Genomic DNA, 10,400 nt, shown 5'->3' with positions numbered 1-10,400 from the left:
GCTCAGTCTTTCAGATGAATGTTTCATCAATATGATTAGGATCACATCCCTCAGTCTCGTCTCTTTACACAATCGGTTGTGACAGCTCGGAGTATAGTACTCCCTAAAGGAAATATTAGATGCCACCCTATCATTTTATTCAAATCATATTTTGCACTCTGCACTTTCAGCCTAATGTCATTCGCCCCTGGATTACACATTTGTGATACCCAGCAAGCACTAAAATCCTTCCAATAAGGATTAGATTAATATTTATATTAGCCATACTCATATTATTGTGAACGGGACTGTGGGAGATTTTGGAAAGAGAGGAGAGGGCTACAGATACCTCAAGTGGCTGGGGAATGACCTAGGAGATTAAAAAAATTAAAAAGAAGAAGAAAAAGTAGGACAAACACTGAAGAAAAAATAATAACAGTAATAATAACAACAACAATAATAAAAATAATGCCACCAATGGTGGCAAAACCCGATTTCGTGAGGTAGAGGGGTGCGAGGGATGTGCCGTGGGCTCCATCTCCTTCCCCTCAAACCCTCTCGGCGCCATGTTCTCCCCACGACCGTGGCCCCACGGCTGCCCACCGCCGGTTCCCCGGCACCCCTAACCGGTAGCCTCGGCGGGAAGGGGGATTTGTGAGAAGTAACGGTATCACAGGGGCCGTCGGGGGCCTGTCCCCTTCTCAATCATCACCGCCGCCCTCCTCTCAGATGAGGCGGCCCTGAGGGGAGGGAGGCGGCGGATGACTTGGGGCTGTAAAAATAACCCTTCCGGGGAAACACACCCCCCCCACACCACCTTTAGCGCCGTGCTCCCCTCAGAGAGGAGGAGGTGGAGGGGAAAAAAAAAGCCAGCAGGTGGTGAAAATGCGGCGTTGAAAAAGGTGGGAGCAGAAATTCAGACCGAAAGTAAAACCCCGTAGCATTACTCGAAGAGAGAAACACACCAAAAAATTACTTGCTGCTTCCTTCCCCGGAGCGCTGGGACCGCCGCCCCGGAGAAGAGACTCCTTCTCCCGAGGGGATCGGGGAGACGCCATGGGAAGGGGAACGTAGCGGGGTCGTTTCGTTTTCCCGCCTGGGTGTGAAGTACCGGCGACGCAATTTCGGGCGAGCAGCGAGGGGCGAAGTTTCGTTGGCAGAAGAAATCAGACGTTTCGCTACCGACGTGCCGCTGCAAGCGGCACCGCGGGGCAGGCGGCGAGCTCTCGGGTCTGCTTTGACTAAAGCAAAAAAAAACCTGCCCAACAAACAAAACCAACCCCAAAAATAGAAAAACAGAGTCTTTGCTGAAGGGTGGTTACTCCCGTCCTGGGACGAGCCCGTCTCTGCTACAGCTCTTGACCGGCCGGGCGCCCACGCTAGCAAACCCCACTAAGTGGTACGCACGGAGAGCAGGGGCACTGCTCCCTTGGCTCAGTGGGGATATATCCCAAAAAACTATTAATTCGCGAGGAACGGCCTCGAATGCTTATACCAGCGCATCCCCGTTTGATGAGGCCGAACGAGGCGGGGAGGGGAGGGGGGAAAGATCGGAGCCCCAAGGGCGGGCAGAGCCGACGGGGTCTTTACCCGCACGAAGCGAAGCAGAAGCGGGCGGACTCCAGCCAACAGCCCGGTTTTTCCTTAACCAAGACCCGGGTTTTTGCAGCTTCACCGTTCGCCTCTCGCTGCGCAGCAACGCCACGGTATAAATAACCATTACTTTATTTATTTTTTTTCCCCTCTGGACTTTCTGCCCGCCCTCCATCCCCGCCGCACGCAGTTCTCTCTCTCATGCGACAGCTACCGAACCGGCACCTTCCCTCCCTTCACAGCGGCACCCCGCGCTCCAGCTGCTCCGCCAAGGCGCCGCGTTCCCCGGCACACGCCCGCGGGTGTCGGTGGGGCTGCTGTGGGAAGAAGGGGCCACCGTCCTCATGGTGTGTGTCCCCCCATCTCTCTTCAAACCCGCGATAAAAAGCCCGCCGAGGGCGAGGCGGGGCTGTCCGCCCGGAGCCCGCTGTTTGTCTCAGAAAATCACATTACGAAGCAAAGTGCAAGGGTAGTTAACTTTATCTTCTGTTAATGTAAACAAATAAGAAGCATTCAGTGCCTTGATCTTTATTTAAATATAGAGTTGTTTATCAGTGTCATCCTATGAAGATTAATTAGGTACCTTTATTCGCAATTTGGCGTCTGACACCCCGTTTTAGGAATGCATTATAATCACAAGGTGTTAATTGGGGCCAGCCAGGCACTTATGTTTCTATTAAACAGTGTGAGGACTTTTCACAAGTATTAAGTTCTTTTTAACTGTGCGGTGCAAAAATATACAGCTTTTGATAACGCGCCGCGGCGGAATCGCGCTCCTTAGCGCTGGATCATCGGCGTTTGCAGCCCGGGAAGGGCAGGCGAGGTGCGGCCAGGGTAGCACCGCTCCCCGCCTGGAAACAGGGGGGCTGCCCCCTTTCCAGGGGACTTTTTCCTGGAAAGCTATTCCCCATTTAGACGGGAAAATAGAGAGAGGAAAAAAAATAAATAAAAGAAAAACGGAGAAAAGTGGAAATGGGGAGGAAAAAAAAAATGCGTCTGAAATGACGTAAAACAAATAATACGGCGAGCCCCTTTCTGTCCCAAACGGGATGCGGCTCCTCGGTGCAGGGGAAGAGCTGCTGGGACGCCGCTGCCCTCGCCAAGGCGCAGAGCAGGAGCCCCGCTGGAGAAGCGAGGAGCTGATGGAAATCCCTTCGGAGATCCGCCCCTCCCGAAGGGGAAAAGCGGCCCGGGGGCCGCTGCCAATGCCCCCCGATGGCGTTACCTCGGAGGAGGGCGGCCCCGGCCTGAGCCCCCGGTTTATTTAGTTTGCAGCCGGGCACAGCTAACAGTTTAATCCCATTACTGCCTGCATATCCTCAGGAAAGGTGCTGCTTGCCGCGGGAACCGGCGTTCGATTGCTCTGCCGGGAGGGGCTTTCTCCCCAGATAAGCGGACAGGGGAATTTCTTGCCCGGTTCCGGGAAACCGAGGGGGCGGGCGGAGGCGGCCCCGCTGCTGGGGGAGGCAAGCGGGGTTCGCCGAGTCACTCCCCGGGACAAGGGCTGAGCTCTCTCACACCTCGCCAGCCACAACCCCGGGGACGGGGGAGTGGGAGAAGGAAAGAGGTACCGTTGGATTTTGGTCCAAGACAGGGACTCAAAAGCTGGGGGGGATGCACAGGAGAGCCAGAGCAAAACCACAAGATATCATTTTTAAAAAAACTAACAAACCTGGGTAACAGCACCGCGGTGAGCACAGCACGAGGGATTAAAGCAGCAAGGAGAAACTTTGAAAGGGAGTGTTAGATTTAGAGCCATCTCAGCCCCCATTCCTTAGGGATGCAACACCTCAAGGATGGGGGCTCCTTTGCCCCAGCCTCCCCCACACAACAGAGGCTAAAAAAAACCCAAAAAAGGCAGAGAGCCACCCCATTCTTATCGATGGCATCACCACATTTATTAAAAATTACTGCTATGTACAAAGAAAAACCAAACAGAACCAAGTTTCATTGGGAGAAGTTTGTGTGCCAGTGCTCTAGGGTTGATCAGTTTAAAATGGCTGAAACTATAGGCAAGAAGAGTGGGTAAATTACATCAATTCCAGTTTTGTACAGGGTAGCTGAAAAAAGTCACTTTTCATACATAGAATAGAAATCTGTTCATGTTTTTCACAATGCTCCTTATGCTAAGTTTGATTAACAAAAAAAAAGCCTTTTGAACTTCAAAGCACCACTGGAGGTCCTTCTGACTGAACAGCTATAGGTCAACTATTTATACATTATTCCACAATATTCTACAGTGTACCTAGACAAAAATGACTGTACACTTCTTTTTTGGCCACCTCAATAAAGGTTAGGCTTTTGGGATGGAGGCATGGGGTTGGGGTTTCTTTTTAATGCAAGTTCTAAACTAAGAAGAGTCAGATTTAGTCATTGTAACCCCCTCATTAGCAACAAGACCTTCAAATCAAAATCCTGCCTGGTATTTTGGCCATCACTTGCCAAGGAAAACCTTAGCTGAGCAGTCCCTGACTCAGGCAGTTTTGCTGCAGACAAGGGTTGGAAGAAGCCAGCTCTGTCTGAAGCAGAACATAGCACTTGTGCAGCTCCCTGCAGCCCAACCCCTGCCCCCTCCCTGTTTATCTGAGGGGCAGGCAGGGAACAAAGTTAAATTTGGGACCTTACCCCTAGGTTTCCTCGCTCAAGAATGCATAGATTTGATCAGGCCTCTGAGCCAAGCCTAACTGTACACTTTAGTGTCTCTAATAAATAAGCCACATTGTAAAAATCTATAGACTCCTGCTTACAGCTTCCACAAGTGGTTCCTTCTAGAAAAGGGGAAGAATCACACCATAGTTTACCCTTTCCCTACTTCATTACCTGCAACAGTCAATAAAACAACTTTGGCACCTTCTTTAGAATTGCACAACAACAATTCAAGGTGGAAGGCAAGAGTCTTTTTGGCAATTGTAATGCAAAAAAACCAAGGCCACCCTGAAAAAAAAAATTAGCCAATTGGAAGAAAAGGATACTTTAAGAACTAGTATAGAATGCATAGTAGCCCATGCCTTTTGAAGTGTCTTTGTTATAGTCCTCAGTGTTAATGTCCTCACATTTCATAGTCGGGGAATTTTCATTGCTGGAAGTGCTAGGGGAGAGGCGTCTTCTCTTGCAAGCACCTGTGTAGACCCCAGAATCATTTGAATCTAGAGACTTTATGGAAGGTGGAGTCTCTATCCAGGATGAGCCGATCTCTTCTTTCACCTTCTCTTTGGAAAGCTGGTCTTCAGAGAAACCTGGAGGACTTGTTCTGGAGGTCCAAGGTAATCCTGTTGTCATTTTTCTCTGGTAAGAGCCCCTGCTCCCCCAGCCTGCCATGGATGAAAATGTCGGGTCAGGGTAGTACCCCAGAGCATGGGATGGCTGAAGGGGCAGGGATTTAATGCCGTAAGGGAGCAAGGTGCTGGGAGAGTACTCCGACTCATAGGAGTTCATGTCCAGTTTGTTGGCACTGGGCTGCTGCACAGGCGTAACAAACCACCGCTGCGGGCTGGCCACCTCTTCGCTCTGCTGCGGGGAGAGCAAGCCGTTTGTCTGAGGGACTGTTCTCTCACCGTTGTAAAACCTGGCTGGGGGCAGGTTGTTGACAAACTGTTCTTGGAAGAAGGGTTGCACACTGTACCGGGCACCAGGGACGATCTGGTGGGATCTAGGAGAATCCGTGGGAGATGGAGTTAATCTGTCATTTTCTGAAGCTGTGTACATGCTACAACACAAAAGAGAAACACTGAGCATCCTTCCCACAGACAAAATGAAACACACAAATTGGAGGAAACAGAGGTGTTTCTTAGAACAGCAACTAGGCTTTCCTGGATGAATGTTACTTTTTACACAACCGGGAGTTAAGTGTGGTGTTCCTAGGGCAGTATAAAATTTATAGCTTTGCTGCTACGAGTATTCACTGTTCTATCAGGCAAGCCACTGGAAATGAGGTGCAGCACCTTCCTCACAGGAGCCACAATTGTATACATACATACAGCTCCAGCTTTTTAAAGGCCATTTGGTGCTAGAAAATGAGCATTAGGTAAGTCTTCTGCTGACAGTTCGAAGAAGCTGTCTCATCTGTGGAGGTACTTGATACACTACTGCCAACCTACAGGCCAGCTAGGTTTATGCCAGTACAAGTTTTCCTATCAAGATTCGTAAGCCTGCTGGAAGACAAGTCAAGAAATAGGGGAACTATGCAAAAAAGACATTTAGTGTCTTTGAAAAGAGTAGAGTGGCTAGCAGAGCATCTAGCAAACCAACTCTTCCGCACACATTTCAGACCAGAATCACACCTCCTAGGCAGAGGCAGCTACAAGGGAAGACAGAAGTGCACTTACGAGTCATAGTTGTCTCTGAAACCCTTCGCGAAAGGATTATGGTCAATTTTGAGCTGGGTAATCTAAAAGTAAAAGCAGAATACAGCAGGATGAGATGTTGAACCCACAAGACAACTTGATTCTTAATCGTCATTTTATGCGCCCGTGCTTACATCAGTGTTTTGATAGGCTGTAACGGCTATGAACTGCGTTTCAGGAAAGATGAACGTCTGGGTCTTTGAGGAATCGTTCAGATCTTCAACACCATCTTCTGTCACTTCCACAATGTGAAGCCGGGGCTGGTACTTGTGTAGCGACTGCAACACGATCATCTAAAAAAGAACCATAAAGGAAATGAGATCTTCAGCGGAACTGCATCTAGCATCGCATTTTGCAACCTGACATTCTCCTCCTGCAAACTGTAATCTCTTGATTTGGGAATAGAGCACGTTTAGCAGTTAACAGGAGATGAATTACTGCTGGTAGCCCCGTTTCACTAGGTTACCAATACGTCAAAAATCTGTAAATGCAGAAAATCAAGAGGTCTCAGCTACACTCCCACTTTATGAGCACCTTGAGACATATTGGCTAAACACGAAGAAATTCACACATCTACTTCTGACATTTCTAACTTCCTTGTAGAGAACCAAAGAAAAGCAGCTACCATCCAAATCCAAGAACGGAATAAGCCATGGGAACAGCGGTCTAGCAGCTCGATTAAATGCCATAAAGCCCAGAAACCCCAGGGCTCCCCTGATTGAGCCACCAAGAGCCCCTCTCAAAGCCCCCCCTCCGTCCCCCCCCTACTTACCTGCGCGTTGTTGTTGTTAGCACCTTTGTTGTTCGTTAGCTTCAGCTTCCCGAAAGAAATTTCCTGCCGCATCCAGTGAGCCCCGGTGTTGGGCGACTCGGGGTGAACGTACACCTTGTTGCCTGGGGAAGAGAAGCCGGTCGAACGCCTGCCGAGCCCGGGAGCTTTCTGCCACCGCCGGTAGCAGCGCCCGAGCAGCACCTCGGGACCCCCGATGTCCCCTCTCCCGCACAGCCTCGCCCACCGCGTCCGAGAAAGGGAGGAGGGGGTAGGAAAAATGCTTCAAGACGCCCTTAAAAGCGCCGCTCTGTCCACAGCGGGGTGTGGGGGCGGGCAGGGCCCTGCAGACGGGGGCGAAGCGGGAACCCTTTCTGGGAAACCGTCCCACGCGGGAAGGCAGCGGGCAGACCCCGCACCTACCTTGCATGTTGTTGTCGGCTTTGCCGCAGGTCACCCATTTGCCCCCCTGGAAACGCCAGTGATTGGGGTCCGCCAACACCACCTCCACGAAAACGTTGTAGTGGGCCGTGGGGTTGAGGCCGGTGATGTTAAAGCTCAGAAAAGGAAACATCCTCCTGCGGAGGGGAAAAAAAAGAAGCACACGGTATGCGAGGCGGGCCGGGCACAGAGGCGCGGGCTCCGGCGGCAGCTGGAGGAGGCGGCCCTGGGGTGCCCGATCCACCCGGGCACAGAGAGGAGAGTGACGAGCCCCAAGCGACCCCCGCCTCATTTCCCGGTCACCCAGCGTGGGGAAAACTGGAGAGCTGCTTTTCCGGGAAAGCGTGCCCCAGCCGGAGCATCACCGACGGTGATGGCGCGCACCCTCCCCGTAACACCTCCTGCCCAGAGGAAGCGGGCACCGCTTCTCAGCGCCGAGCGACCGCGGGCGTCCCCCTTGCCCGCCCCCGTCCCTTTCCCTCCGCGAACTTCCCTCCGTTTCGGCTCGCCCCCTGCCCGCTTACCGGCCCTGCTTCGTGATGATCATCTCCGTCTGGTGCCGATGGAACTTGAGCCACAAGGGCCGGTTGCAGAGGAAGACCTGCGCCCGCACCCCCGGGCCGGCGGCCGGCACCCCCAGCGCCCCTAGCCCGCCGCAGGAGCCTGACGCCGCCGGGTAGGGGCCGTAGAGAGTTCCGCCGGCCGCCGCCTGCCCGTACTGGTATCCGCCGCCGCCGCCGAACTGCGCCCGGCCGCCGGGCGGGCACACGGCGCCCGCGAAGCCGCCCGGCGACAGCACCGAGCCGTAGGGGTAGCGCGGCCCGCCGGGCGGCTGGTAGACGGCGCCGTGTTGCGCCGCCGGCGGGTAGGGGAAGAGGGCGCAAGGCCCCCCCAGATCGGCCCCGGGCGGCCCGGGAGATTGCAGGTAGTAGCGGTCGGGGCTGAGGCTGTCCATGGAGTAGCGGGCGGCGGTGGCCGGGAGCAGCTCCTCCTCCCCGCAGGGGGTGGCCTTGCGGCCGTCCGGTTTGGGGGCGGCAAAGGGCGGCTCGCCTGTCTCCGCCTCGCCCAGCATGGCGGGGGCCGCCCCGAACTTCTTGGGAGTCTTGTCCAGGTCGAGGTGCGGCGGCGAGCCGGCCCGGGGCGGCCCGCGGGAGCCACCGCCGGCTCCGGCGCCCGCCCCGGCTCCTGCTCCTGCCCCGCCGCCGCGCCCGCCGCCTTCCAGCGGGTAGAAGGGGGCGCCGGGCAGGCCCCCCCCGGCCGCCGCCAGCAGCGGCTCGCCCAGCTGCATCCTCTGCGGGCCGTGCGGCGGAGCGCCCACACAATCCGGTATCGACCCCGACCCGCGGCCGCGCAGCGCTGCGGCGGGGCTCCGCCGAGGCAATTTATACTGACGCGCCCGGCTCCTTGGGCCGCCGGGGAGGGGCTTGCGCCGGGCTGTCTCATCGCCGCCCTCCACCCCCGCCGGCCCATTGGCTGGACTGGGTGACATTAATTTAATTAGACAGCTACTAATTGGAACAAGTCACCTGTGACTCTGATGTGTGTCCCCCCCTCCTCAGCCCCCCCTTCCCGCAGCCAGCTACCGGAGGGGCTCCGGCCTGCCCGTGCCCCCTCGCCGCTCGGAGTGAGGGAGCTCCCCCCATCACCCTCGGCGGCCGCACTGGAGGGCCTGACTTTCCCCCTCTCTAAAAAAGATCTTTTGACCAGGTGGCACCGTCCTCCCGGGCACACAGCCACTCGGGCAGGTAGTGGAGGATCGGCGGCGGGGAGAGAGGGATGGGGAAGAAAGGAAAAGCGTTGGGGAGAGCCTGTCCCAGCACCGGGACCCAACAGGGAGGGAGGCCAGCGATCCGCCGGGCCTCTGAGACGGGGCGGGTGACACTGGACCCCACCACCAACCCCCGCTGGCCGTCTCGTCGTTCAAACAATTCAGCTTGTACCTCAGCTGAGCCCAAAGCAGTCTTCCCTCCTGCCCCCTTTCCTCCGCTCCCCGGGCAGCATCGTTATCATGGGGGTGACACGTTTCACCTTATCAGGCACCCCTCAGTGGGAAGCGGCGGGCTTGGTTCGCAGTTGCAGCTGTCAGGAACTCGGCAGTCAGTTTCTCACACCCCGCGTTCCCCTTCAGCATCTCCCATCGGGAAGGCAGATTAATGATTCAGGCGAGTGCCAGATCTCTTTGGCGCTTTTGCTCAGCGCAAAAAAAAACCCCAACCAAACCCGGAGCCTCTTGCCCCAAATGGTAAGAGAAGATGCAGACGCCCGTGTGATTTGGCGGAGCGGGCAGAGCCTACGTGAACGACTTGCAGCTACAAATCCGCAGCCCCTCGCCCTCTGCTCGCCGCCAGCCAGCTCTCAGGGAGCGCTGCAAAAAACCTGCCTCCTCCTCACGGCTGAATTTTAACCCAGACCCGCCGAGCAGCGAGGATTTCGTTGCCTGACGGAAGGACCCTCCGGGCGCGGGAAGCGGCCGGGCTGGAGCAGCCGAGCTCTGCCGCCCGCCCCGCCGCCGAGCCGAGCACCCCGCTTTCCCCGCTCTCCCCCCTGGCCGCGCCGCGTCGGGGCAACTGAATTAAATCGCCAACAATCGGCCGCGGCCGCCAAACCCCGGGGCAGCGGCGCAGGCGGAGCCCCGCTGGGGTACGGCTCTTGCGCAAGTTTGGCGGTCGCGGGTGGCGGTGGTGCCCGGCGGTGCCCGGCGATGCCCGCTGAGGCAGGGAGCGGGCACCGGCGGATCGGCGGTCAGCCGGGGCTCAATCCCTACTGCTCGCGATGGGAACCGAGAGACGGGGGAACCGGCTCGTACCGTGCCCACCTCCGGCTGTGGCCACGCAGCCGGGAGCCGAGGACAGGCTGGTCACAGCTGGCACTGAAATACCCCCCCGTCCTCAGCCCTAGCCACCCGTTCTTTCCGGGATAACATTTAGCCCAATTTATGCTCCGGTCTTGTCCAAACGAGGAAGAAAACAAAAACGTGCGGGATAAACGCGACGCTCCGGCACGAAGCGGACCGGCCGCTGCGCGCTGCTGCCCCTTTTCCCCTGGCTTCTTCTCGGCAAGGTGTTCGCATTCCCCGCGGGGTGAGTCGGGGAGCGGAGCCCGGCCGGGCAGCCCTGCTTTGAAAGCAAAACAAACCGAGGAGCATCCTACCCGGCGCCGCGGCGGCTGAGCCGCTGCATCCCTACCCGCGGCCGGCGAGCCCCGCTGCAGCTCTCCGCGGGGCCGGTCCCCGCCCGGGGGTCCGGGCTCTGCCTCTCCTAGGTTAAGAAGGAGAT

General features: G+C 56.2%; 1 protein-coding gene across 1 annotated transcript; it reads right to left on the bottom strand.

Moving 5' to 3' along the window:
• Window positions 1-4,545: 4,545 nt before the first annotated feature.
• On the bottom strand, window positions 4,546-8,413 carry EOMES (eomesodermin; the record flags this gene model as incomplete). The annotated part of the gene is made up of 6 exons (XM_084260457.1): window positions 4,546-5,278; window positions 5,898-5,959; window positions 6,050-6,208; window positions 6,688-6,809; window positions 7,108-7,262; window positions 7,650-8,413. 6 exons carry the CDS (start codon window positions 8,411-8,413, stop codon window positions 4,546-4,548), a joined length of 1,995 nt encoding a protein of 664 aa, XP_084116583.1.
• Between the last annotated feature and the right edge of the window lie 1,987 nt (window positions 8,414-10,400).

This window comes from Gallinula chloropus, assembly GCF_964237585.1.
Source record: "Gallinula chloropus genome assembly, chromosome: 2".
NCBI classification, from domain to species: Eukaryota; Metazoa; Chordata; class Aves; order Gruiformes; family Rallidae; genus Gallinula; species Gallinula chloropus.
The sequence above is the reverse complement of the archived record's forward strand: the minus strand, read 5'-3'. Positions and strand labels throughout refer to the sequence as shown.